General features: G+C 47.0%; 2 protein-coding genes across 2 annotated transcripts in view; both read right to left on the bottom strand.

Moving 5' to 3' along the window:
* Positions 1 to 16,638, bottom strand: part of dnah5l (dynein, axonemal, heavy chain 5 like) — a 28,601-nt gene extending 11,963 nt beyond the window's left edge. The window contains exons 1-54 of the mRNA XM_028432629.1: positions 16,621 to 16,638; positions 16,390 to 16,518; positions 14,005 to 14,152; positions 13,760 to 13,863; positions 13,402 to 13,590; positions 13,265 to 13,330; positions 13,111 to 13,182; positions 12,327 to 12,398; positions 12,157 to 12,258; positions 11,691 to 11,877; positions 11,274 to 11,439; positions 11,061 to 11,154; positions 10,871 to 10,969; positions 10,222 to 10,403; positions 9,946 to 10,065; positions 9,764 to 9,869; positions 9,588 to 9,683; positions 9,196 to 9,291; positions 8,932 to 9,105; positions 8,771 to 8,860; positions 8,515 to 8,670; positions 8,306 to 8,445; positions 8,072 to 8,223; positions 7,797 to 8,004; positions 7,628 to 7,715; positions 7,411 to 7,534; positions 7,128 to 7,309; positions 6,952 to 7,044; positions 6,776 to 6,879; positions 6,497 to 6,593; positions 6,343 to 6,423; positions 6,009 to 6,263; positions 5,741 to 5,890; positions 5,548 to 5,666; positions 5,292 to 5,428; positions 5,059 to 5,221; positions 4,854 to 4,965; positions 4,644 to 4,772; positions 4,277 to 4,476; positions 4,047 to 4,200; positions 3,868 to 3,978; positions 3,519 to 3,674; positions 3,254 to 3,382; positions 2,961 to 3,176; positions 2,739 to 2,885; positions 2,490 to 2,662; positions 2,342 to 2,412; positions 2,122 to 2,229; positions 1,674 to 1,861; positions 977 to 1,171; positions 722 to 856; positions 542 to 599; positions 328 to 459; positions 36 to 253 (exon numbers count right to left, since the gene is read on the bottom strand). Of these exons, the coding sequence (XP_028288430.1) occupies positions 36 to 253; positions 328 to 459; positions 542 to 599; positions 722 to 856; positions 977 to 1,171; positions 1,674 to 1,861; positions 2,122 to 2,229; positions 2,342 to 2,412; positions 2,490 to 2,662; positions 2,739 to 2,885; positions 2,961 to 3,176; positions 3,254 to 3,382; positions 3,519 to 3,674; positions 3,868 to 3,978; positions 4,047 to 4,200; positions 4,277 to 4,476; positions 4,644 to 4,772; positions 4,854 to 4,965; positions 5,059 to 5,221; positions 5,292 to 5,428; positions 5,548 to 5,666; positions 5,741 to 5,890; positions 6,009 to 6,263; positions 6,343 to 6,423; positions 6,497 to 6,593; positions 6,776 to 6,879; positions 6,952 to 7,044; positions 7,128 to 7,309; positions 7,411 to 7,534; positions 7,628 to 7,715; positions 7,797 to 8,004; positions 8,072 to 8,223; positions 8,306 to 8,445; positions 8,515 to 8,670; positions 8,771 to 8,860; positions 8,932 to 9,105; positions 9,196 to 9,291; positions 9,588 to 9,683; positions 9,764 to 9,869; positions 9,946 to 10,065; positions 10,222 to 10,403; positions 10,871 to 10,969; positions 11,061 to 11,154; positions 11,274 to 11,439; positions 11,691 to 11,877; positions 12,157 to 12,258; positions 12,327 to 12,398; positions 13,111 to 13,182; positions 13,265 to 13,330; positions 13,402 to 13,590; positions 13,760 to 13,863; positions 14,005 to 14,152 (7,044 nt within the window). The 5' untranslated portion in view covers positions 16,390 to 16,518; positions 16,621 to 16,638. The remainder of the gene's footprint in view (positions 1 to 35; positions 254 to 327; positions 460 to 541; positions 600 to 721; positions 857 to 976; positions 1,172 to 1,673; positions 1,862 to 2,121; positions 2,230 to 2,341; positions 2,413 to 2,489; positions 2,663 to 2,738; positions 2,886 to 2,960; positions 3,177 to 3,253; positions 3,383 to 3,518; positions 3,675 to 3,867; positions 3,979 to 4,046; positions 4,201 to 4,276; positions 4,477 to 4,643; positions 4,773 to 4,853; positions 4,966 to 5,058; positions 5,222 to 5,291; positions 5,429 to 5,547; positions 5,667 to 5,740; positions 5,891 to 6,008; positions 6,264 to 6,342; positions 6,424 to 6,496; positions 6,594 to 6,775; positions 6,880 to 6,951; positions 7,045 to 7,127; positions 7,310 to 7,410; positions 7,535 to 7,627; positions 7,716 to 7,796; positions 8,005 to 8,071; positions 8,224 to 8,305; positions 8,446 to 8,514; positions 8,671 to 8,770; positions 8,861 to 8,931; positions 9,106 to 9,195; positions 9,292 to 9,587; positions 9,684 to 9,763; positions 9,870 to 9,945; positions 10,066 to 10,221; positions 10,404 to 10,870; positions 10,970 to 11,060; positions 11,155 to 11,273; positions 11,440 to 11,690; positions 11,878 to 12,156; positions 12,259 to 12,326; positions 12,399 to 13,110; positions 13,183 to 13,264; positions 13,331 to 13,401; positions 13,591 to 13,759; positions 13,864 to 14,004; positions 14,153 to 16,389; positions 16,519 to 16,620) is intronic.
* Positions 16,639 to 17,051: 413 nt separating this feature from the next.
* LOC114453329 (NLR family CARD domain-containing protein 3-like) lies at positions 17,052 to 25,980 on the bottom strand. The gene is given in 10 exon segments (XM_028433196.1): positions 17,052 to 18,396; positions 18,496 to 18,648; positions 18,971 to 19,144; positions 19,383 to 19,556; positions 19,861 to 20,385; positions 20,651 to 21,272; positions 21,369 to 22,439; positions 22,549 to 22,616; positions 22,740 to 22,859; positions 25,506 to 25,980. Coding segments are annotated over 10 exon segments (3,075 nt in total). The 5' UTR covers positions 25,640 to 25,980; the 3' UTR covers positions 17,052 to 18,362.
* Between the last annotated feature and the right edge of the window lie 1,759 nt (positions 25,981 to 27,739).

Raw genomic sequence — 27,739 nt, 5'->3', positions numbered from 1 at the left:
ATTCTAATCCTCAAACATAGACCAGTCTGCCTAACCTTCTTGGCTTTTAGAGTTTTCCTCCACAGCGTGGAGAAGATGCCGTCCGTCCAGTCATTGGTGGTGACGTCCAGCGTGCCGAACATCTGTGAAGCTGTGATGGCTTTGGGATTCATCCTCATCTCCCGGTGGGGGGAGCCACACTCTGACATGGCCTTCATCAGGGTGTTGATGCAGGTTGTCTTTCCAGCACCGCTTGGACCCAACGTCATCATACCTGCAGGAGATCAGGACTGCTGGACTACTTTCTGATCTAAGGATGTGTGTGTGTGCGTGTGCATGTGATCATACCGTGTCGGACTCTCTGCGTCTCGTACAGCTGAACCAGTTTGAGGACCCACGATGGGTGAGGGATTAGACCAGCCTGCTGAGCCTGACTGGAGATGGCCGACTCCAGTTCAGGATAACCTGCTTTTTCCAGAACTGCAGAGGACGTAGAGACACACACTGACAGCTACAGAACAAAAGTAACACAACACTGACTGACTATGAGACAAGGACCCACCGATGCCAGGAAACAGATCATTGATCAGGCTCATAAACAGCGGCTCGTCCTCGTCCACCTACAGAGACACAGAGACGTTTTACTGTGATAAAGTCTGACAAAATAGTATTGATATAAAACACAAAAATAAGAGATGAAATTCATCCATCCATCTTTAGACCACGTCTGGTCCAAACACACCAGTTTGGAGACGTTCATGTCCTTCAGGACTCTCATCACCACGGTCTTCTCTAGTTCTGATGGGTTGGATCTCTTCACAGCTCCAAGTGTTCTTAGAACCGACAAAATGTTCCTCAGGCCAAAGTCATAATGGACCTGGTGTAAAGACAGAATACAGATCGGGATCAGGTTTGGTTTACCTGTTAGAGGTCGATAAGAAGTCAATAACAATGTCCTGATGGACATCAGACTCAGCCTCATCATCAGGTCACACACCTGTTTGGACAACTGCTCCTCACACAGCTTGTACAGGGTGTAGAACTTCCGGCTCAGGACCTGGTTGTCACGGAAACCTGCACTGGCCAGTTTGACCCTCATGATGATGGCTCGGTCAGGGACCATCATTGCCACCGTGCGAAACTGAATCTTCAGGTTCTCGGGCAACTCCTGACGGCCAGCATAACCGGGGTTCTAGAGGACAGAGAGGTTACCTGTAAAGTCCAGACCTTTGTGGGCGAAGTAGACCGGTTCTAGAACTGAGTGGTTGGACTAGTACTCTTATTCTGAGGCAGATCAACTCCTAATTCAGTCCCAACTCTTCTTAATTGTAGTTCTGAGGTAGTTTGACTGTATGACTTTGGAACTGCATCTGAAGAACATCTAAAACTGTGGATCTACTTATGAAGGTTTTAGAATGTTGACTGTACAGCACATCTCTTGAACCCTGACTTGAGTACTCCCTGGTTTGTTGTAAAGCACTCTAGAACTTTTGTCAACTGATTCTGAAGATTGTCTACACCCATGGATTCAGTTTTTCTGGCTCCACAATATCTCACCATTCCTACAGAACTGGGAGGAGAACTCTGACAATAGTTAGAATCTGGAACTCTGTGAGGGGTCTGCTTCCACACAGGTTAGAAACCACTGAGCTACAGGCTGCTCCAGAAACAGGCTCTGTCTATGGGTTAGGTACCATGGTGAGGAAGATGCCAAACTCCGGGTCCATGTCGACCACGTCTCCGTCTGTGAAGATAAACTGTCTCTTCTTGTTCTTTTTACACTGCAGGACGATGTAGATCTGCTGCGCAGCCACAGACAGAACCGGCAGCTCAATGCGGTTAAACTCATCAAAGCAGCCCCAGGCTCCAGACTGAGCTAGACCTGCAGAGACAGGCAGAGACATGCAGACACGACTTCATACCGTCAGCCACACTGAGAGGTCCTGCAAGGTTCACATCTTTCTATGGTTTACCAGTTGACCTTTACTATGTGACCTGAACAGTGATGAGACAGGAAGTGTCTTTGTATGAAGACAAGGAACCTGACATCTGACCTGAACTGTTTATCCAGAGATTGGATCCATTTCTGGCCAATAAAAGCACCGATCAGGGTGGTCGAAAGACCCAGAAGTCTTTACAAACCTTTATAGATCCGCCCCAGTCCTCTGTAGTCCATCTGGTCTGAACAGTTGAAAACCACCACATACTTCCCTAGGCAGCGTCCCATGTCTTTAGTGGTCTCCGTTTTACCTGGACACACACACAGTGTCATTCACATAGAGATTAATGAATTAATGGACAATTTGCGTCCCTAATCTCCATGCACAGTCAGCGTTTGAGGATGTTGTACGTTCTGTCTCACCTGTCCCAGCGGGTCCTGCGGGAGCTCCGCCCATGCTCATCCCCAGCGCCTGGGACAGAGTGATGTAACACCTGGACAGAAGAAGATGACCTCTGTCAGCGCCGATGAAGGCAGCAGTGTGATGAGTCTCTGGTGGGTGTGGGTGTACCTGTCTGTCAGTGGTGTGATGACTAGCCGGTCCGTGCAGCCCAGGTATTCGTTGCAGTAGCTGAACTCCACATCTGTGATCTGGATGACACATTTGTCCGCATCCTCCTGGAAGTAAAACCTCGACTGCTTCTGCCACTCGAAGTCTGAGGCCGATCGCACATTCAGATGCACCTGATGGAGATGATATGACTAATGACCACTGGGACTGATGGTAAACCACATTTTGTCTGTCCCCCTGTCCACTCACCAGGTCATCAAAAATGTCTCTCTGGTGGACGTGGATGGTGATGAGGGTCTCATATTTGGTCCTCTCATTCTTACTCAGATCTCTGGTCGTCATGTCAATCAGCTCATTCAGGATGTCCAGGAACTTCTGATTGGTTGTCTGCATGATCTGTCAGCCAATCACAGCAGGTACACTAAGCATTACACATTTCCATACATGATCCTGTTTTCAAAGTAAAAGCACCTTCTTGTCAGACTTGCTAAGGACAAGTGCTTCCTCTGCAGCCTTGGTCCAGATCATCTGGATTCCCAGCAGCCCCACTTGAGCTGGAAAAGCTGACTGGAACTCCAGCAGCTTCATCCCGGGGTCACTGATGGCCATGTAGGCCTGACGGATGATAGCATGGAGGGTCTGCCCGACCCCAGCCAGCAGCTGTCCTAACCACACCTCCACATTTCCCTAGAAGAGACAAACAGTCGATACGTTATAACATGCATTATAAGCGTGTGTGTGTGTGTGTGTGAGAGAGAGAGTACCTGTGCCAGGACAGGCTGGCTCAGGTCCACAGTTTCTCCTTCTTGGGACTGAAAACTGATCATCTGGTCGTACACTTTCTCATTGAAGACGACTCTGTTCACGTTGTCAAACAGACTGAGCAGATGAGCCTGAGACACACAAACGTCACAAACTCACACATACTCTTTGCATCTGCAGCACCCTCTAGTGGTCAACCTGAATCAAACAGTGGTGTTTTTGTGTCGAATCTCAATACATGTGTGTAACCTGTATAGTGTGTGTTACCTGTATAGTGTGTGAGTCTGAGGCCTGGCCCAGGATCTCCAGCAGAGCCGGGTCAGACACAAAGAAAAACCGCGGGAACACCAGCCGTTTCTTCTCCAGGTAACCGGACAGAGACTTCTGACAGAGCTCCAGCTGCTCCAGCAGGTGAGGCAGCAGCTGGAGGAGCAGAGAAGAAGAAGCAGGTCTGAGTCAGAGACGTTCTGCTACAACACTCTGTATTTATGTGGCGCCTTCCTACTGACTCAGAGGTACTCAGAGCTCTTTGCATTACTTCCCATTCACCCTTTCACACACACATTCACACACTAATGGTGCAACCACAGCGGCAGGCATAGCAAAAGGGCATCACCTGGCTGAGGGTCTCGTCTCCCACGCAGCACTGCACCACGTTGGGGATCTCGTGTGCTCGCTGCATGATCCTCTGCCACGCTTTGTCGATGGTTTGGAAACGTTTCGCCTCCTGAAGGAGAGACAGTGTTAAACGCGATAAAAATACTTAAGTCTTCCCTCCTCAGCCTTTACTCTGACCTGAGGCAGCTGCTTGGCAATGTCTCCACCCACAAACACTGCCTCCAGGTAGATCCAGAGGTTCTGAACGGACAGCCACTTTTCAATGATCTCAGAGGTGTTGGAGATTTTCTGGACCCACAGCTGGATGGAGGGCTTGAACGGAGTGTTGTACCTGCAGGAGGAGGGAGCGCAGACTCTTCAGTCATTCATCCTGTGCTGCACATATTTTTCTTTTCTCACCCTCCCACCTGTTGCTCAGCAGTGATGTCAGCACCATCAGGCTGTCCTCCATCATGGAGATTTTCTCGGCGGTCTCTGCCCCTCTCAGCAGCAGTTCTCCGCGGGTCCTGAAGGTGGCAAAGCTGAGACTTTGGCCGCTCCACTCCGCCACCACGTCCTTCAGCTTGGCGTCGATGTCCCGCTCCTTCACCGCGCTGATGCAGACGTCCTGTTGGACAATTAGAATCAGCTTCTGTCAGCAAACATCTTAACAGACAAAGAACCCTGAACATGGTTTTAATTCCATCAAGACATCAAGACATCAAGACTAGTTCAAACCTTCAGGATTATTCTGACATTTTTTCCATCTTACAAATATGCAGAAGTTTCACCTACCTCGATGTCCTCTTTGTATTTCAGCAGCGGTGCCTCCATGATGTTTCTGAGGGAGAAACTGTCTGAATCCACGTGGAAGCTGTGACCAGTCAAATCACTGAGACGAGTCCAGTGTCTCTGCAGCATGGCCTGATGGGTACGACACACAGCGGACCATTAATGTCTGTCTGTACATGTAATGGGAGACTCAAGTTCAGACTCGTGTCTCACTTTGTTGGCCATCATGTAGAGGAGAGGACAAGTCTCGGTGAAGTCATCAATGGTCTTCTTCAGGTCTCTGAAGGCCTGCCACTCCTTCAACGCCTTGGGCAGTTTCCTGATCCTGAAGAAGACAAATGAAGAATGAAAACATTACCTCCTTCATTCAGTTTGTCAGGGCTGACAGCGGAGTCTAAGGGGCAGCATCAAATCCTGCCTGTTCTGGAAGTCCTGCAGCTCTGTGTTGATCTTCTCAATGTTGAGGTCGGCCCACAGGATGTCAAAGTACCCACTGACGCTTTCGATGACGGCGTTGTACAAACTGTAGAGTTTGGAGAGCAGAGAGAGCTCCCTCTTGATTCTCTGCAGCTCAGGATAATCTGCAAGGACGAGAGCGCTGATCAGGACAGAGGCGGAGAAGAAGAGACGAGGTCAGTGTGGAAGACGTACCGTTAACAGGAAGTCCGAACAGCTCCTCCCCTCCAGAGTAGGTGGTGTATCTCCTCCACAACTGATCAAACTCAGCCTGGAAACTCTGCAGCCGCTCACTGGCTTCAGCCGGCGCCACGCCCTCCACACCCGGACCCCTGCACACACAAACAGTTTACTGCCTGCTCACTGTGTGTGTGTGGTGTGTGTGTGTGTGTGTGTGTGTGTGTGTGTGTGTGTGTGTGTGTGTGTGTGTGTGTGTGTGGTGTGTGTGTACCTGTGGTTGTAGTCACTACAGAAGCTCTGAACATGGCTCTTGAAGCTCTGCACTGCTGACAGCAGGTCTGCCTGCATGGTGGGCTGAATCCTCACCAAAGTGTTCTGGTTCTGGACCACCTGAAAAACACACACACTTAGCATCTCTACACTACTCAGGACCACAGGTCAGAGGTCAGGTCCCTCTGTCTCACCAGGGCGTTGAGGTTCTTCCAGTTGTACGTCAGGCTGTCGACACGCTCAGCATTCCCGTCATTAAAGAAAAGCTCGTGTTTTTGGAGGAGGGCGAAGGATTCCTCCACGGGACCGATGGTGGCATCGATACGAACCTCCTCTTCCCGAACCTTGAATGCAAACAATCCAGTGAATAAATAACAACATTGACGGTATTTCATTCAACAAATGAATGAAGGAATGATGTCCATTAAGTGTTTTGTGACAGCCAACCAGAGGCCGGCTGACCTCTCTGAGTGCTGCCATGGCTCCTCGGACATCCTCCAGGTCTGTGATTGGCCGCTGCAGGCGTTTATTCAGCCCGTCCATGAATGACAGGATGTCATTCATGTGGGCAGAGGCGCGCTGGTTGAGTGCAGCACCAAAAGCTCGTTTCCAGAGACGACACTCCTGAGTGAGCGCCAGCTTCAGCTGCTCGGTGTCGCAGAGGACGGAGCCCACAGGGTAAAACGCTAGGAGCTCCGAGATCTGCACCTCCAGCTTCTGCAGGAGCAGCAAGGCATTATGGGTAAAGAGAACATGACATACAGCACACATACAAACAGAGGAGCCTCAAACTCACAGAGTAGAAGGATATCTGAGAGCTGAACTCTGTCAGAGAGGGGTCGCCCTGTAGGAAGGCCTGCACCTGCTCCTCAGGGTCCTAAACACACCCAGCTGTTAGTGCATCAACCAGCATCTTTAACACACACACACAAACACACACACACACACACCTGGTTCCACAGGGTGGAGAAGTGGCCGAGTCTGCTCAGAGTGTCTGCAGCTTTAGATTTCAGAGACCCCACGATGGAGCTGAGCTGAATCACCAACCTGCTCCGAACACATGGAGGTGTGGGCTGTTAGTGTGTGTGTGCAGTCACTTCACATTCCAGATAACAGATATCAGTGTTATGACGGCTAGCTGTTGTGCTCAGAAAGTCTCTCAGAAAAACATTACAAACAGGAAGGACACTTAAAATGAAGATTTGAAGGTAAAAAGCTGTTGGTCTGACTTGGTGACGTCTTTGTGATCGGCCAGTTGTCTGTCCAAAGGTCGCAGCACTGGTGGTTTCACCGGGATGTCGTCTCCAGCATCACGTATCGCCGCCTGCTCCACCTGACAGAGACAGAGAGGGATCAATGCTGGTGTCTGCCAAAACAGGACAGGTGAGATGAAGGTGGAGCATACCTGCTGCTGTTTGTACTGCAGGTGGGCGAAGGTCCACAGGGGGATGTCTTTGGTGACAGACAGCACGACGCTCACCAGCTTATTGACTGCAGCCTGAAACAGAGAAGGGAGAGAGGCTGCTAGCTGACCAAAAGTATGTGGACACCCAAACCATGACAGCCTCCACTCAGACAGACCTGAATATCATCCAGACTGGGTCTGAGGACGATGTTGGGAATAGCGAGCTGGATGGAGGCTCTGAAGAGAGGAGGAGGAGGAGATGATTGGCTAGTGGATAAGGAGGAAGATGAGGAGGAGGATGTCTGGTGTCTGGGAACATGAAGTCTTCGCCTCAGAGCTTCCAGAGAGGATTTAGTGGCTGAAAGGAAAGAGAAACATTATGACAACAATTTCTGAATAAATAAAGAGTGCAGGAAGGAGCAGACGGGAGGAGAGGGGAGGAGAGGGGAGGAGGCTGACCTCTGACCAGGGCTTCAGTGTTCTGGTGACAGAGCTGACCAATCAGGCTGTAGAAACGACAAGGAAGACAATCCAGGCAGCGGGTCTTCTGCTTGGAGTCTGGGTGGAGACACTGGAAAGATTCCTGAGGAAGAGGAGGAGGAGGAGGACACTGACATTTATTTGGGTTTGGTTCATTTTTCGTCTTTGTGTGTGTTTGTGTGTGTTTTTGTGTTACCTCCAAATTAACAGTCTCTGTCATCTTCATCTTCCTCTTCAGCTCCTCAATCAGCTCAAACACATATTTCTCCACCTGCCGACTCTGCCTGTAAACAGCAGCGACTCACTCGTATGTTTAGGTTTGTGTAGTCATGTGTGTGTGTGTGTGTGTGTGTGTGTGTCAGTACCAGTTCAGGGTTACAGCAGCAGCTCCCACCAAGCGCTCCGTCTCCAGCAGGAGGTCCTGAGGGGCCACAGCCGAGTCCTCAGGCAGAACCAGAAGGCAGCAGGAAGACATGGCCTCAAGCAGCCGGCCGATGCGGCAGTCCAGCAGATCCGAAGCCACTTTGGCTACATGGTCCAGGTCTCTCAGAGCCACATACACACTCTGTATGACTGAGGACAAAGGGGACAGTCTCATTGCATGCTGGGCTCTGATGTCAGGAAGTAAAACCATGCTTACATCCGTCTGTGCTGAGAGCGGTCCAGGTAAGGGTGCTGAGTCCTGGGGACAGAGCCGCCTCCACACGGTTGATGAAGGGCTGCATGAGAGGCAGGAGGAGAGGTGGGATCCTGCCGACCACAGACCTGTAGTCCAGGAGCAACTCCAGCAGTCTGGACCAGTGGTGAAGAGAAAAGTTAAAAGTTTACCTCAGGCAGGTCAGAGAGAAGACGGACAGGACAGAGGTGGACTCACTGGTTATACAAAGTTTTGAGCTTTGCTTCTCTGGAGGTGATCTTCAGGATGACCTTTGGCACCGTCACTCCAAGTTTGTTCATCCACCGGGCCTCCTGCAGAACCTCGAGAACCACCGGGTCCAGATTCACAAAGAACTCCTGAGAAACAGCCTGTGGTTAGAGCGCTGTCTGTGCTAACAGCAGGACAGTCCAGGATCTGTCGCTCACCTTGCTGTTCTCATGTCTGACCAGCAGGGTGGTGTTCAAGCGCTGTGGGGCACCCTCTGCAGCCTGACTCCACTTCTGCAGGTGCAGAACCTCATACTGCAGCAGCACCACAGCCATCTTATTGTAACTGTGGATCACTCTAGTCAGCTCTGGCCCCTGAAACAGAGACACACAGGGGGGGGGGGGGGCACACTGGGGTCACATTGATCAGTTATTGATCAGTTATTGATCAGTTATTAATAAGGTAAACCCAGACCTTGAGGACATCAAGCTTCGTCTTCAGGATCAACATGGGAGCTTCCATCTTTCTGAGCAGCTGTCGCCTCCACAGGATCCGACCTGCCACCTGACACATGGAGAGAGGTAATGTTCAAGGAGCTATTGACCACAGAGGGACTAAGATGGAGCAGTTTGTACCGGTGGCAGGTTCCGTCCAATGGGTGGATAGTCTTTCTGTCTCTGGTAGGTCTTCCTCAGCATCTCTAGCTCCTTGCCATAGCGCTGCAGCAGCTGCAGGTAGTACTGCTTCAGGTCCAGACATCCACTTGGACCTGACTCGAACACCCCCAGCAGCTCCAGCATCCGCTCCATCTGAAAAACACAAACACTCGCTCTGAAGGATGGGTGGATGTCAACGAGGTTCTCCATCAGTGGAGACAGTTCTGAAAGGGTTAAACTTACTGTAAGAGACTGACGGAACCAGAAGTCCAGCAGTGACTGGAGGGACTGAAAGAGAGCCTGGACCTGGAGCTGGAAGTCTGCGTAGTCACTGTCAAACTGACACAGATGTTGGCTTATGTTTGTTTACACAAATAAAAATAATCCTTTCGGGAGTTAATGTTACCAAAACGAACCAAACTAAAGCACAAACCGTACAGGGCCAAATGTACGTTTGATAAATAACTTAGCCACAAAGGCCACAGCTGTTGACCCTGTACTGTAACAACAGCCCAGGCTTGGTCCTGACACTGACCTTAGCTAGCTTCTTAGCTATTAACAATACAGAGAGCTAACATAGCATTTTCAGTTTGTGTTAGCATACTCAACAGTGCCATCATAAAACACTGAGTCACCTCCAGCTTGCGGTGGTCCAGGATGTTGTAGGTCTTGGACTTGGTGGTGGAGACGATGGTCTGATAGCGAGCACAGATTTTGTCAATGCCCTCCACCTGGAACACAGTGGGAGAACTGTGAAGTTTTATGCTCATGATACCAGTCTCTACGTAAAGACAGGACAAACAGGGGCAACCTTCATGTTCTGCAGAGCAGCCAGGCTCTCCAGAGTGGACGCCATGTCAGCAATCTTCTCCAGGCGTCTGCAGAAAGCATCAAACTTCCCGAAGATGTAGTTCTCACTGAAAAGAAAGCAAGTGATGCTGACCTGCAGTGACACACAGGGGAGGCGTGCTGGCCTTCAGACCGAGCCGTTACCTGAAGTCAAACTGTCTGTGCTCTGGGTTTTCTCTCAGTTTGTCTTTGACACTCTGGAAGCTCCTCTGATACTCCAAGTTCAGGTTACAACAGTCAGAGATTCTCTCCAGCAGCACCGGCCTAAGGACACACACACACATACAGTTCAGAGACTGCAGCTCTTCCTGTCATTCTATCTGGTCTCCTCTGATCTGGCCTCCTGTCTGTAGTTCTGCAGAATTTTACATTACGTTCCTCTACAGAGCTCTATCTGGTCTTAGCTCCACACTGCGGTACCTGCTGTGGTCCCAGATGCGGTTCACGCCCTGCAACAGGTAGCTCCTGCAGGTGGTGATCATCTGGTTGGTGACCTTGAGCAGCAGCGAGGTCATCCTCTCTGAGGTGTTGTAGTACTGAGAGACAGTGTGGATCATCCTGATGCTGCTCATCAGACTGGGAATGTGCTTCAGCATGCTGGTCTGTCAGAGAACAGGGTGACCTCAGGATCCTCAGCCAGTAATTATTTAGTATAAATCTGTCGGGTAGGGTAGGAGATTTCATTCTGATTCACTTTTTGTTAAATTAGTGTAACTTCTCTCTACAATCCGATAGCAACTAGTTAGTTTGGCAGTTTCGCATTAAAACGAAGAATATGAATCATCTGTGGAAGCTATAAAACATAAAAACATCAGCCAATCCTCCGGGTGGACCCTGCGTGGAGTATTGGCTGGTTGTCACTCTCTTCCTGCTCTGCCCGCACCAGAGAGGTACGTGCATGATGGCCGAAGTCTTCAAGTAATGCATGTCCATGTGATTGGAGGCGTGGCTTCGGGGTGAGTTCCGAGAGAAAGGGGGGTGTGTTTACTTTGAAATCTGGCCGACTCTCACTGAGTTTTCAGAATCTCCTACCCTACCTTTAATAAAGACGCAAACACTTCATGGTTACCGGAGTGCACTTCCCCAGCGGGCCGAAGAACTTTTCCAGAGTGTAAAGATACTTCACGTTGTCCTTCGCTTCGTTGGCCACAACTGTGATGTCTCCATCCTGACAATCAATCAATCAATCAATCAATCACTCAATCAATCAATCATGGCTGTAAATGAAATATTCTTATTTATGTCTTTCAGAAACTGACCAGTTCTCTCCAGGATCGCAGGGTCCGAGATTTTGCAACCTGCAGAACTCCCAGAGTCCTTCTCACCTCCAAGCGCTTTAGTTCCTCCATCAGACTGACACACACACAAACACACAGGTTTAATTAATCAGTTCTTCTTGTCTCAGAGGGGACATCTGGTGGACCCCAACAGAGCCGATGATGATGGTATCAGGTGGACTGATGATGAAGCACCTGTTAAAGGTGACCATGCGTCTCTTCCAGTGCTCCAGCTCTGCTGATGGTCCCACGTCATCGGCCTCCCTTCTCATCTGCTCACTCTCCGTCAGCACCTGCCTGATCTGATTGGCCCACACACAGACCACGCCCTCCAGGCGCTCCACCAGCTCGCTGTTATTGGCTGAAAACAAACACGCATCAAATCTTTGATACTGTCTCTGTTTCAAACCTTGAAAACATATATATATATATATATATATTTATCAACTATGTTCGTCTTTGTTTTTAATAAACAAAGTTTGTCTGAGAGTTTTTTGTAAAAGCAAACAGTTTTTGAGACGAGCGTAACAGATCCGATCTGAAGTGATGCTGTGGGACCTCTCTGTGCTCAGACACTCGTATGGAGGTGGGACCTCTGGGCGAGCCTCCTACCTGCAGCCCTGTAGTCCGCGGTGCTGATCAGCCGGCTGATGGCGTCGGGCAGCTCCACCCGCTGTAGCTGGAACTTTCTCTCCATGTTGAGTCTGGCTGAGCTCAGGTTAAAGACAAACTGGTCCACCGAGGACAGAAAAGACTGGACATCAGGACAGGTCACTCCTTCCTGCACCGCCCCCCACGTCTGCACATCACAAGCATCATCATCATCATCATCATCATCATCATCATCATCAGCACCATCATCATCATCACTGTGCTGTGCGTGGTGTCTGTGCTCAGTTTAGAGCAGCTGTGGAACACGTGACAGACTGAAATGACGACAGTTTTGTGTCACATGCTGGTTTTTAGTGGAAGCTGCTGCTGGAACTGCTGGTGAAGCCTGAGTATTGATCACCTATCAGAACTGAAATCAAATCTGGTGGTCTGATCCAGGTTTGTCTGGATGATAAAGCTGAACTACCTGCTGTGACTTCAGGGCTGGTAACATGACGTGAGCCAGCAGAGCCTCCAGACTGCTGAGGATGCTGCCGTCTCTGCTGTCCAACACGCTGAAGTTCACTTCCTGCGCAGAGGAAGAAGAGGCGTTATGATCAGCCAGCGGCGTGTGTTACTGACCTGCGGGCTACTGACCTGCTGCACGTTGGCGGTGGTGATGGCTTTGTCAGTGGTCCTCAGGAAGAATAGACATGTCCCTAGTAAGGGCTGAAGACACAAAGAGTGCAGTTTGGACTGGGTCTGAAGACAGACATCACTTTCATTTACATCCTCAGCAGTTAACCAGGGCAGTGCGGTGTCCTCATTAAAAACCATGATCAGGTTTCATTAGCAGCTCTGTTAGCATGTAGCTTTGTAGCTTTTAGCATTAGTTTTCTGAAGACATTTTGCCTCCAGGTGGCAGGAGGGGAAGAAACACTATGAGTCCAGTTAACATGAAACCTACAGTGACCTGGACTGACAGATCAGGTTCTGTTTTCTGTTTCAACATACAGACAATAGAATGTTTGGAATCACCCTGATAACAACCAACAGAGGCGCACACATGGAAACACAACACAGATCAACCAGAGCAGGACAACAGTGAGAGCACAAACACAGTCTGACACACCAGGCGCTGAACTGTCCAACAGTCCTCAAATGCATCATGGCTCACAGACTCTAAAATCCTCCAGAAATAAAGTGCAGTGACAAAAGCATAAAGTCCTGTCCTCCTCAGCAGCCAGCAGGACGCCATGATGGAGTCACATGTGAGCAGCAGTCACATGACCAATACTCAGAGAGTCTCTGTCTAACCTGCAGCTTCCTGCAGCTGATCTCTGTCTGAATACCTGAGTGATTCTGCACACACACACACACACACAGGATGGAGCTGACCAATCAGAGCACACTGACTGATCATGAAGCACCTAAAGTCTACCTCAGAGCTGCCTGTAGTGAGGAAGAGTTTCTTCTGACCCGAGGTCATCACGTCCACACTGGAGGACAGACTCTGCGGACAGACACACAAGTGCATTAAATGACAGCAGTGAGGTCAGCAGGTGGTGTCAGGTGGGGGCGTTTACCTGCGCCACGCTCTGATAAAAGAAAATCAGCTTCTTGGAGCCGTTTGCAGCAAAGAAGTCCTGGATCAGTGCAAACTGGAAGACAAGAGTCAGATTACAGTCTGAAGGGACAGCGTCTCTGAACAGCAACCGGACTCTGGACTTACTTTGTCATCAGAGATGAGCGCGTCCTCCACCTCCGCCTCCGTCAGGGCCACGGCGTCTGCCAGCCTGGTCATCAGGTACTTGTGTCGGGCGTCCAGCGTCGCTCTCCTCTCCTCCTTCATGGCTCTCACCTGCTTGGCGATCTCTCTCCTCGCCTCATTGGACAGCAGCACTGTCCTCTTGCCGGACACCTGCAGAGACATGAGCCACTAAAAATACTACACGTCAAGAGCACGCTGAGGGAGTCATTCACCCAGCCTGTCTCCCCCTAGTGGTCACTAAGAGTCATGGCAGCAGATGCAGAGATCACCTCCTCCTTTTCAGGAGAGCACCCCCCAGTGGCCGCTGCTGAGTACTCACTGAGGTGCCAGCAGTCGGTGAAGGAATGGCTGCTGGAGACGTCATGTGGTTAACAGCCCTCAGGTTCTGGCCTCCTAACCGCCGGCGTCCTCTGCCCGCTTCACCTACAGGTCAGAGGAGAGACCAGCAGACAGTGAGCTGGTCTGGGTGCTGAGCAGTGACACGCTGTCAGGAGTGTGTCTGAGGACTTGACTGACTCATAGCCACAATCTGGATTTGGGGATTCTTTAGTGTGGGGTCTGTACCTCTGTGGAGGTGCAGCTGAGGAGGTCTGGGTTTGGCTCCACCCTCCTCTTCCTCTGTCCCAGCAGCAGCTGCGTGGAGCTCCATGTCCAAAGAAGGAGCCCTGGATGGCTCCTCATCAGCAGGCGGCTCAAAGTCTGGATCTGCCATCTGTGGGGTGTGATAACAGCACATGTGATGAGATAATAAAGCAGGGGCTCTCAAAGTTTTGATAGCTGAGGGCCAATTTATGAACCCAACATTGGACTGAGGGCCGCCGATGAAAAATGAAAAAGAAGAAGAAAGAAAATGCAAGTTTGATTGCTGCAGCTGAAGCTTTGCTTTGAAGGCAGATGTGAAGGTTGCTCTGAATTTAATTTGCTGAAACACGGTTAAGAATTTGAAAAGATGAAGCTCTTATTTTGAAAAGTTGAAAATCTTAATATCATGAAGATACAGGGCCGGGCAGAGACCTTTGGACGGGCAGGTGCTCAAAGTGAAAACAGGGCACATGGAGCATGAATTTGAAACAGAGAGATTGAATAGAGAGATTCATTTAAGCAATGATGACAAATACAAAACAAACAAATGAAACAGTTCTGTCAACCAAGATTATTAGAACAAAACCGGTTTACATCTGTTACTTTATACCTCTGTGCCACCATGACTATAGGCCTAACCATAAAAACCACATTTCTGTTTCACTGTATTCCCAGTGAGACCATCACTGTCAGGTTTTAGAGACTTCACAGAACAGATCAGATCAAACAGATTAGAAACAGATTACTCAAAGTCTCCAAAAAGCTGCAAAAAGCTGCACAACAGGTAACTTAGTTCACCATGAATCTGTGCTGATGCGTCTGCTTGTGTTGATCAGCACACACAAGCAGACACATGAAGTGACTGAAACACAAAGGCAGGGATCGATAAGGAAACCCGCTCCCTGTCTGTCACTCCTGGCCTGCCCTATAAGGCCCGTTCACACTGGGGAAAAAATGTGGCTTAAGCAGGATTTGGCCGCATCCAGATCAATCCAGATGTGTTTTTTTCCGAGTGTGAACACCTCCAATCCGGCTGAATCCAGTTTGATTTCAAGCCGGCTAGATCCACCCTCGAGAGGTGGATCTAGCAGGATTGGCTCAAATGTGGCTCAGGTGTGAACGCAAATGTGGCTAGCGAATCCGGCTTGCCACATTATTAGCCATATTACGATATTACGAGGCGCCACCTAGTGGTTTGGAGAACAGCAAACACGCTGGATGAAGCCGGATTGAGTGTGGACACAACTGTGTGCTAGCCAGATTTGAAAATAGGTGTGAACGCATCCAGCTTAAAGTGTGAACGGGGGCCTAAATGTGCTTGCAGCTGAACCTCAGACCTCACCTGGCAACAAGAAATTCTATTTTCTGATTGGCTGACAGGTCGCTAATTTCTACAGCTGTGAGTGCGCAGGTTGTCTGGTTAACTCGCGGCTGTAACTTGTTAGAGGTGTGTGCAGTCATACGTCACACCGGACGACTACACCGTGCATAATCATTTTGTCACAATAACTAAATACTCTTTTGTTGTCAGGGAGGTCAGGGAGTCAGCCCGGAGCAACGTGCTGCGGCCCTGGTGAGGCCGCGCTACACTGACATTTATCTAACTGACGACGGCCTGTCAGCTCTGTCTACGGTCCACACACACACACACACCGTCACTACACGTTACTGTCACAGACGAACTGAGACATATTATTTACCGTAAATAAATAATAATTATCTGACAACTAAGTGAAATTGGAGAATTTCCCGCGGCACATCTGGTTACCTCTCACGGCGCACAAGTGCCGCTGCAGCAATCAAAGTAATAATTTATTATAAGTGCTTTCTTTGCGTCCTTGTTTCCATGGAATCGAATTGAACAAAAAATAAAACAGCAACACCATAAGACTATAAGAAGCTCAGGCTGTGTAAATTTGAATGTGGAAAAGTAGTATACAGCTGAAGGATGATTAATGCGACAGATAGTGGAAGTGTGATAAAGACTACAAATATGGCTGCTTTGTATGCGTCTGTGTCAGCCTGTCACCATGGTAACAGCATGTTAAACTCAGAGGAGACCTCAAAAACCACTCCAACTTTGAGAAAATTCTGAATACAAGTTTGATAGAGCAGCTTCTAATGACGTTATAACACTAAACTGAGTCTGTAGGAGCAGGTACATTTGGCAGATGACACCGAAATTGCTTAATATTTGAAAAACTATATATATGATAGTTGAATGGCTGTAATCGGTCAATGTATGCTGAAGATACGCTGCGCCAAAAAACTTACGGAAGAATAAAAAATAAGAAAGAGGGTGAAGAACTAATAAAGGTACATAATGTAAGTCTGGAAAACATGAAGCACTGACTGCAGGACTCAAACCTCAGAGAGGGGTCAGCAGGTCCCTCAGGAATTCTGGATCAGGAAGTTTAAATCTAATAATTCTTTGGACAGCTGAAAGTCACGATGAGTCAAACACACAACCACCTGTTGTATACACCCGCTGTGTGTCTGCAAGTGGAACACAGGGTCATTAAAAAGAACCACACACACACAAACAAACAAGAACACAATGTAACACACATAAAAACAGGTTAAAAGATCAGAACGTACCTGAGAGACGAGTCTGTGGCCAGAGTCTGAATCAAACTAACAAGAGTATAATTGCCTAGCAACAATCAAACAAACTACAGGAAAAGTTTGACTGATACCATGGTAACCCTGGCAGGGGGAGTGTGTGTGTGTGTGTGTGTGTGTGTGTGTGCATTAGTGAATAGGGAACTATGCACACAATGTAGTCTGTGTATGCTGCTTCATATTTCACATTAAAGCTGCCGAAACACAAAACAACAGGTCATGTGACTGTCAAAGGTCAAACCAACATGTCAGTGATTGGTTGATCACTCCTCAGCTTGACAGGGTCAGAGGTCATCTGATTTTATTCTGTCACCTCAACAGTTATCATAGAAACCTCACATGTCACCGCCATGTGTTGTCATGACTTAATTCAAGACTCAAAGAGCTTTATTGTCATATGCACAGAAAGAGAAGGGTCATCTGAAGCAGGCAACTCCACAATACAAAGAGCCTGAATAAAACAAATCCAAATAATAAAAAGGAAAAAATGACCAAACATTTGTCACAGTATTTATATAGCATTTCCAAGGCCACAGCCTATTAAAGTGCTTTACAGAAAAACCATCAAAATATGGATACTAATCAGTGTAACTGCAGGCTCAAGGCATTTCAACCAAACAAAAGATGTAACTTAGGGGAAATTACAGTCTGAAATGGAAGGATAAACAAGACATGGAACATCTGGGGCAGTGGTACTCCTGTGGCACGATAGAAGATCTATATAAAGATGGACAACTTATGTCTAAGGCAGATCTAGTTAGCACATTGCACTTGAAAGGTAAAGGGCTCCTTTGGAAATAAAATGATTCGATTACATCAAGAGGATGATCCACAGGACTGCCACACAGCCACACATTTCTACAAGATGTTGAATTATAGACCTAGTGGTGAAGCATCAAACATCAAAGCATGTATCAGAAATGTATGAATGCATCATAAGTCTGGTCAGTCTGGTTCTCTGGGGACAGCACTGTAAGTAATCCTGGAGTTGCTGTATACAAATCATTTACAGAGGTCCAAATTTCCTGTTGGATCACCACCGACATGTAAATATGTACTCATGTACATCAGGGATGGTAGTCTTTCCTGAGAAGAAGTTAATTTTCTGAAGTTGTGGAGTTTCCAAATTGGAGTTGGCTGTTCTAAACAATAATGTCTCCTTGACAAAGAGGTGTAATGTATAACTCAATGGATTAATCATTGAGAATGAGAATGAGACTATACAGTGGTCCCTTGTTTATCGTGGGGGTTACGTTCCAAAAACAACCCGCAACAGGCGAAATCCACGAAGGAGCCAGCTTTATTTTTTCCCAATTATTATAGACGCTTTAAGGCTGTAAAAGCCCTCACTACACACTTTCTACACCTTTCTCAGACAGGCATTAACGTTCTCGTTTAACCCTCAGGAGATCCTTAAAAAAACGTACAGATTTGTCCCTCGGGACAAAAAATGTACCCACCTTAAAAACTGCTGTAAAAATATGATATATTAATATTTTTTCACACTTTAAATGACTCAGTCCTTTAAAGCTACTTCAGCCTGAAACATACATATCAAATATTAATTATATTTTGGGGATTTTAAAAATATAAATAAAATATAATTTTCAGGCTGTCTGTTGGTCTGCTGGCACCACTGTATATTAAACACTTAAAATCAACTAAACTCTTCTAACATTATCAACATCACCAGTCTCTGCTTCTCCCTGTGTGGATCATCAGGGCTCACTCCGCCCTCTCCATGTCCTCCACCTGCAGAAAGAATGAGTGTGAAGTCAAAACAACAGCGTCTTGATTTTACTGTTCAGCTGAGACACTGACAACACAGACTGACCCTGACCACTTACTGACCTCAGACTCTCCAAAAGACCACTCAGCTGCTTCACTCCTGAATCCTGTAGATTGTTCCAGCTCAGGTCCAGATGTGTCAGGTGGAAGGGGTTAGATCTCAGAGCTGAGGCCAGAGATGCACAGCTGATCTCTGTTAAACTGCACCAACACAACCTAAATACATCAAAGATGATAAGGAAACAAAGGTGCTTCTATCATTTCATGATGTGAATTAGAACTGATGAAGGTTTAACTATCACAGTTGGCATAAAATATGTAATAAGATGTAGTGTAAACAGAGTAGATGAGAGAGGAGAGGGATGAGAATGAATATGAGAGCGGTAGCACATATAAGGGTTCGTTGATCAGAGTAGGGTAGTAGAGAACTACTCCTTCAAGAGAATAAAGATGGTTAACACATGTTAACACACGGGTCACTTTATACTTGGGCCTCACATTATATTAAACTTGGAATACAAAGAACAGGATGTCTGACCTCAGAGTCTGTAGTCTGCTCTCTGGACTTTCAAGAAAACCACACAGCTGCTTCACTCCTGAATCCTGCAGGTCATTGTCACTCAGGTCCAGATGTGTCAGATGGGAGGGGTTAGACTTCAGAGCTGGGACCAGAGAAGCACAGCTGATCTCTGACAGACTGCAGTGATTTAATCTGAATAAACAAAGATAAAATTATTGATAATCAATCAGATGAGTTTTCATTGTTCATTACTGAATCCCAAAACATCTGAGGTTCATTTACTTTACCTAGCAGAGGACATGTTATCATCACAAAACTCCAGGCAAATGTGAACAAGGAGGTACCCAATGTTTCTTTTAGTCTAATGCTGATATTAATTACCACACACAACAAAACACACAAACACTCAAATTAAAACATGGTATGTGACCTCAGAGTCTGCAGTCTGCAATCTGGGCTTTGCAGAAAACCACACAGCTGCTTCACTCCTGAATCCTGCAGGTTGTTCTCACTAAGGTCCAGATGTGTCAGATGGAAGGGGTTAGACTTCAGCACTGAGGCCAGAGAAGCACAGCTGATCTCTGACAGACTGCAGCGACTAAACCTGAATAAAGAAGTGGATAAGTGGATTTAGCATTTAAACATGTAAAGGCAGTCATGCTCTATTTCTTATACAGCCCCCAATGTTAGCAGGCAACCTTGGCTAATGTCATTGCCTTACTGACATCATTTCAAATGCCACATGAATAAATAAGGATAAAAGATCAGAAAGCTCAGACGATAAACACAATTAAAACACGTCTAAACCGTAAACAGTAAAATCATGTAATCAGTCAATCAACATTTTCAGATTCAAATTATGTTTTAACAGACGAGATATAAACTACCAAAAGAGTCTGTGAACTGACCTCAGAGTCTGCAGTCTACAGCACGGACTCTCCATGTAACCACACAGATGCTTCAGACCAGAGTCATGTAGGATATTAATTCTAAGGTCCAGCTCTTTCAGAAGAGAGGGGTTGGACTTCAAAGCTGTGGCCAGAGAAGCACAGCTCAGGTCTGACAACCCACAGAGACTCAATCTGATAAAAGAATACAACATGTTAAAATATAATTTTTCACCCATGGATTTATGCATTACATACTACTAACACAATTGATAAAACTTTGAAGTACTTTCTATATTTGGCAGCTTAAGAGGTTTTAACAAGAGTTCATCTATGACTCAAAAAATGACACTCCTTCAACAATGTACTGACCTCAGAGTATGCAGTCTGCAGTGTGGACTCTCCAATCCAGAACACAGCTGCTTCACTCCTGAATCCTGGAGGTCATTTTTACTCAGGTCCAGTTCTGTCAGATGGGAGGGATTGGACTTCAGAGCTGAGGCCACAACTTCACAGTGAGTCATTGAGAGTCCGCATAATGCAAGTCTTTAAAGAGAAGGTGAAGAGAAGGTGCTATAATAACAGATAATCTGCTTTGTAAATACTGTATTTCATGAACAACTGCTACAACACAAAAGTTTCTGAGACAATGATACTCTACACTCTCATATGAACAGACTTAAAATGAGATATTTGTTTTGCTTTAATCAACAGGGATGGCATTACATTCAGGAAGAATGTATGAAGACGTTTTGCCACTCCCCCAAATGGCTTCTTCAGTTCTGCTGTTAAATTACACATCTGGACTCACCGAGCCTTCCGGCAGTTCCTCACGGCTGGAATCAGTCTCTGTCGTCCCTCCTTTGATGTGTTGTACTTCTCCAGGTCCAGCTCCTCCAGAACGCCCTCTGACATCTGCAGTATGTAGGCCAGAGCTGAGCAGTGGATCACAGAGAGGTACATTGTTCTGGTCTCTGACTGCAGGAACTCTTGGATCTCCCGATGGACTGAAAGCTCGTTCATCTCCATCAGACAGTGGAAGATGTTGATGCTTCTGTCAGGAGAGATTTCATCGGCGTTCATCTCCTTCAGGTTGTTGATGGCTCTCTGGATGGTTCCATGGCTGGTCTCTGACTGACTCAGAAGGCTTCCTAAGAGCGTCTGGTTGGACTGCAGAGAGAGGCCATGAAGGAAGCGAACCACCAGGTCCAGGTGGCCATTTTTACTTTGAAGGGATTTCACCATGACTCTCTTCAGTAAGTCATTCAGAGATAGGTTTCTGTGGTTTCTTCCCAGGAGCCCTCTCAGCAGCTCGGTGTTCCTGTTGGTGTAACAGTGAAACATGTAGACTGCAGCCAGAAACTCCTGAACGCTCAGATGAACAAAGCAGTAGACTGTTTTCTGGAAGATCACACTCTCTCTTTTGAAGATCTGTGTACAAACTCCTGAGAACACCAAGGCCTCTGTGACATCCAGACCACACTGCTCCAGGTCTTCTTGATAGAACATGATGTTTCCTTTCTCCAGATGTTCAAAGGCCAGCCTCCCCAGCTTCAGAAGAACTTCCCTGTCAGCCTCCGTCAGCTCCTGAGGACTGGTCTCATGTCCCTCATGGTACTTGTGCTTCTTCCTGATGGTCTGGACCAGCAGGAAGTGTGAGTACATGTCAGTCAGGGTCTTGGGCAGCTCTCCTCTCTGCTCTGTAGTCAACATGTGCTCCAGAACTGTAGCAGTGATCCAGCAGAAGACTGGGACTGCACACATGATGTGGAGGCTCCTGGAGGTCTGGATGTGGGTGAGGATTCTGCCGGACAGCTCTTCATCACTGAACCTCCTCCTGAAGTACTCCTCCTTCTGGGCGTTAGTGAAGCCTCGTACTTCTGTCAGCCTGTCCACACACGCAGGAGGGATCTGATTGGCTGCTGCAGGGCGGGAAGTTATCCAGACCAGAGCCGAGGGAAGCAGGTCCCCCTGGATGAGGTTTGTGAGCAGCACGTGGACCGATGACTTCTGTGTGACATCAGACAGCCGCTGACTGCTGCTGAAGTCCAGAGAAAGTCTGCTTTCATCCAGGCCGTCAAAGATGAACAAAGGTTTACAGACAGCGAGCTGCTCTGCTGTGACCTTCTGTAATGTTGGATGGAAGACATGGAGCAGCGTCAGAAGACTGTGCTGCTCATCTCTGATCAAGTTCAGCTCCCTGAAGGAAAGCAGAACCACCACACTGACATCTTGGTTCTCTGAGCCCTCGGCCCAGTCCAGACTGAACTTCTGCACTGAGAAGGTTTTTCCAACGCCAGCGACGCCGTTCGTCAGAACCACTCTGATGGCTGTCTGTTGGTCAGCTGAGGCTTTGAAGATGTCCTGGCACCTGATTGGAGTCCCATGGAGGGTCTCCATCTTGGAAGCTGTCTCCAGCTGCCTGACCTCATGTTGCGTCTGGACCTCTTCGCTCTGTCCCTCTGTGATGTAGAGCTCAGTGTAGACCCTGTTGAGAAGGGTTCCACTTCCTGTTTCATCAGTTCCTTCAGTCACATGTTTACATCTCCTCCTCAGACTGACCTTATGTTCCTCTAAAACCTGCTGCAGACCAACATCTGCTGAAAGACAAAGACCACAATGAGACATCTTTCATGTCAGTACAACACAACACAACCACAAGTCCAGTTTCAGAAAAGAGTCCCTCAGCAGACACATGTCCAGTCTTACTTTGTCCACTTCTTCGTCTTAATCTAGGCAGCGGCATGTCCTCACAGACGTCGCTCCTCTTCCTCTTTCTGTGGAGACATGTCTTCATCAGTAAAATTATTTGTTGTTATCTTCTCATCACTGTCTACAAGCTGGACAGATGACAGAACCATCAATCACACTGTGACAGTTAGCTGTCTGTAAATTCTTACTGTGGTTTGGAGGGACCAGGTTCAGCACTGAAATCTGGAGGTCTATCTTTGGACCAGTCTGTCTTCACAGACTCACAGATGGATCGTGGAGACTCTGCTCTCTGTCTGTTCAGCTGAGCTCTGTAGACACAAAGAAGTTACCTTGAACTTATCACACCTGTAACCTTTGATCACTTTACAGTGCAGGCGCTTCTAGATCGACTGTGTAGCATCCTGAGTTTTGATGCCGCATGTACGGCAGTTTACGTAGAATGTTCTCTAAAACTGATTAAAAGCTTAAATTGTTTGTACTTGTTAAAGGGCAGAGACATGGAGGACATAACATGCAGCAGAAAACTCCTCGAGACAGCTCAGAAAACGTGAGCCATAAGGAAAGCCCTGAACACACACAGCACACACACCCTCTGCTCTGGGTCTGCAAACACAGAAAGGATGACTATGACCGGATCACACAGTGAAGGCTGTGAAACTCAGACTGTCTGCACTCACAGACAGCCACCGTTGCACTGTTGGCAGAATGAGTAAAGTGTGTTTTTTAAATTCGCTGAGATGTCATTTTTACAGAAAAAAGTTAATTACTTTATTTGACTTAGGGGTGTGCGATTTGACGATAAATGATCGTGATGGATTTGAACGTATCGGCAATCTACCAGAATGGACAGATTGTTTTATCATCCATAGAGCACCTTCTATTAATTGCAGTTCTATGTTCGCGCAGACGCATGAGTTTTTTTTCACTTGGCCAACTCTCAGTGCGCTTAATATGAACACGACCAACCAATGACAGCCTCCCTGTTAGGAAGCTACGGCTGAAAATGAAAAGAAAACGGAGGAACTGGTCCCTAAAACCAACTCCACCTTTATGTTCGGTACTCTTTCTGCCGGCAGCAGCAGCGCCGTGTGTCGCAGTGGAAGGGCCGCGTGTATGCGAATGTATTAAAATGCCACGAGCACGTATGCGCACACCTCTCTGAACATTACCAGCTCTTTATATTCAGATATTCAGGTTCGCTGCTGTTTCTGTCCTCAGCAGCTCTTCTACACCTGTGTGTGTGTGTGTAGGTGTGTGTGTGTGTGTGTGTGTCAGATGCAGACAGAGGCAACAGCTAATGACGTCACCAAAACAATAACGCAGGCATTTGATGAAGAGGCTCCATGAGGACTCTAGTAAACGGTGGACAGAGCTGACAGCAGCAGCTCCGTTTGTCCTTAGATATGATTCCCATTAAAGTTTGATCATTTGTTCTAAATCACATTGAACTTTAAGAGTTACTTAAGTCTCAATACTGTATTTATTGTTTAACCTTAGGAGGCACACTTCAGTCTGTCTAAATGACTGTTGAATAATACTTTACAGAACTACATTAGTCTTCTTTTAACCTATTTGAAATAAAACTTTATTTTGTTCTGCAATTGTTATTTAAATGTTCATGTTTATTGAAAACTAATACTGAGTGCACGTTATCAGAGTTATCAGAGAAGTGACAGAGTAGGCTACCTGAAGTCATTTACACAGAAACATGCAAATTAGTGTCAATGTAAAAACAAATTGTGACAAAATCGAGATCGTGATTTTATCATTAAAGAATCGTGATATAAAATTTTTGCCATATCGCCCACCCCTAATTTAACTACTACTAGTTCAAACGTGTCTGTTAAGTTCAAACCAGTTTTGTGCAGGGCTGATAGGTATAGATGTATAGACAGGAACTTGTCGACATGGCCTCAGCCACAGGGAGAACAGGTGTCATAGGGAGTCAAAGGGAGTTTTTCCTGACACTGTTGATCTTAAGGGGGTTCAGGCTCTGGGTCTCTGTGAAGAGCTTGGAGACGATTATGATTTTAAAATGAGCTGTATAAATAAATTGATTGATTTGAATTGAACTGAGTTCAAATTAGGGATGCAAATTATCGATCGATATTATCAATCGTTAGTTGAATGACCTTATCGATTGATTTACGATTAATTGGGGATACAGTACAGACATGACATTTATGTCGGCTAGTATAACAAAATCAGTTGAATAGAATATGGCTCGGCTGTTGCATGTTAAACAAAAGGAACATAAAATGAATCCTGAACAGAAAGCTAAACAAAATATTATCTTTCATCAACCTAGAGGGCTGTTTACAAGTAAAACATCAGCAGGGCCTCCTTTAGAACAGTCACATTAAGATGCTACCTGTCCAGAAACACAAACACTTTGTCTGATGTGTGGTCGCTCCAGACAGCGTGTTTGTGTTCATGAGGACTCATAACACACACAGACACGTGTCCTGGAGTCAGGCGTGAGCACAGCGTGTTTACAGTGAGGACAGCTACTGGGAACATGGGTTCTGTTCAACTAGCATCCAGATTAAAAAGAAAGAAACTCCAAGTGCTTCATGTGAGCTGCGCATTCACAGCGAGCACAAATGAAAATGCTGATTAACACGCGGCAGTCTCCTACTTTGATCTATTCTGGGACTATATTCTGACGGAGCACTGCTACATGCGCACAGAGATCACGCCGCACCTGAAAACAAACACCGTCAACATACCAGCATGGCTCGGCTGCTTCCAATGCGCGCTCTGTGTGTGCGTGTTGGGGCGGAAATGCGCGAGCATGTAGAGACAGAAACCAATCTAATCTAAAGTCGATTAACTGTTTCCATCCCTAGTTCAAACACTTGTGTGTACAGCAGCTCCAGGTTTCCTGCCTACAGTACACTTCAACACTTTAACATGTAAAAAATATATATTTTCAGTTATTGCATTGCTCTTACTTTGGTTCTGAGGGTCCAGGTCCATTACTGAAGTCTGGAGGTTTGTGTTTGGACCAGTCACTCCTCAGAGACTCACAGATGGATCCTGGTGGTCCTGCTCTGTCTTCCTCCTCCTCCACACCGACACCCATCATCAGTCAGTCTGAGACACGAACCAGGATCACAGACAGAGTCCTAATTCTGTCGGGTTCTGCTCCTCCCCGCTGTCAGCTGGTTTAAAGACCCTGGAATAACACGGCCTTGGTGTTCACAGTCACAGAGCTGCAGGTTCGCTTCCTACGAGTCAAGATGGAGTCTGAAGTGACTTTTCCCGCCTTGTTCCCAGGAGGAGGAGTCACAAAGTCAGATCCAGGAAGTCTCATGACCACATCCGTGTGCGCGTGAGTGAGTGATGTAGTTCTCGAGACCGGCTGTTTGTGGTCTCGGTCTTCTTGTTGGTCTGGAATCCAGAAGCCGCTGCGCCTCATCACAGACTGACACTGAGTGACCGTGTGTGTGTGTGTGTGTGTGTGTGTGTGTTCAACCGAGCCCTCCGCTCTCTTCCGGTCCGCCCCAGTGAATTGTGGGAGTTGTTGTTCTGTTGAATGAGAGCTCGGTTGCAAACATGTTCAATGCCAGTTAACTTGCAGCTAATCTTTTACTGTATGTATGTTCTGACTAGATGCAAATGTGTATTGATTATTATACTTGTTACAGATGTTTGATGATGTTTGAAAAGCAGCTGTGGGCCTTGTGAGTGTGAGCTAAGCTACATACATTAAACTCATGTTGATAAGTGTGAACAGTGGGACATCATTTCCACTTGATCCATGCTTGGTCGCTTGGTCAGGTGAGGGCCTCTGCCCCTTGTATCAATGGTTCAATATGTCTCCTTCCTCTTGATGGGTTTTCATAAACTGGTCATAGGAGACAGCTGCTGACAACATTTCCACCAGGAAAGGAAGGTTTACATTCATTATACAGTACAGTCCTTTTATATCAAGGCCCTGGTCAGTGGCGTGGATCCTCTGCTCCACCAGTGAGCAGTGTGTGTGTGTGTGTGTGTGTGTTGCTCGCTAACAACCTCACCGTACTTTGTTTAGGTCACATGAACACCAAGAAAAACCTGCTAACATGACATTTATCTGTTAGCAAAGTTAGCTTCCTTAAAAATTAACTCCAAACACAAAGAAACAGCTGAAATAATTAAACACGCATTTTCTCTCTCTCTCTCTCACACACACGCACACGCACGCACGCACACACACACACACACACACACACACACACACGTTAAAACCACAAAACCTCAGGGAGTATTTCAAAATAAACTTCACATGAAGAACAAAATAAAAGCACTGCTATTAAACACTTTATTGCTTAACAATGAAAAACAATTTGTTTCTAAATTTGAAAATCCGACTGCAGAATTATAAAACCTGTCACCAGGTGGCGTCAGCCGACCACTTATCAAAGCTTTGACACTTTCAGTGCCGAGAAGCTTCAGGTCTGCACACAGAAGGAACGAGCCGCGATGATGTGGCCACGCCTCCCTCTTCACACTGATGGATGTGTCACTTCTGCCAAGGCTCCCAGGGTGAAGACTTCCTGAGGTCCACTGTGAGGACAGAGACGTTCTGAGTCTCTTGGGTCCCACATAACCGGAGGAGTCCTCAGTCCTGCAGGAAAACACCTGAAGAATTTTTCCCCAAAACAAACAGGGACTTGTGTGAGAGCTGAGCGGAGCGCCTACGCCACGGCGGGGATGAAGTACTGCAGCGACACGTCTTCATGCAGCAGGATCAGGTGGAGGACTCTCTGATGGACAATATCTGAGTGGACGAGATCATTACAAAAACACACAGTAATGAGCGGAATCATCTCTCAGGTGTGAAGCTGCAAGTGATAACAGCACATGTGATGGTCTGAATAAAACTACAGGAAACAATCAAACTTGCATATTCTTCAGGAAATGCCCTTTTCCAGTTCACAAAACAACACATGAAGGTCATGTGACTAACGGACCGTCAAAGCTCGAACCAACATGTCAGTGATTGGTTGATCAGTCCTCAGCTTGACAAGGTCAGAGGTCATTTATTTATTCTGTCACTTCAACAGTCATCATAGAAACCTCTCATGTCACCGCCATGTGTTGTCATGACAACTGTTGTTAAAATTATTAAAATGATAAAAATTCTTTTGAACATAATTTTAATTCAAGATTGAAAGAGCTTTATTGTCGTAGGTAGAAGGGT

Source organism: Parambassis ranga, chromosome 20 (assembly GCF_900634625.1).
Source record: "Parambassis ranga chromosome 20, fParRan2.1, whole genome shotgun sequence".
NCBI classification, from domain to species: Eukaryota; Metazoa; Chordata; class Actinopteri; family Ambassidae; genus Parambassis; species Parambassis ranga.
This window is presented reverse-complemented; position numbering and strand designations above follow the sequence as displayed.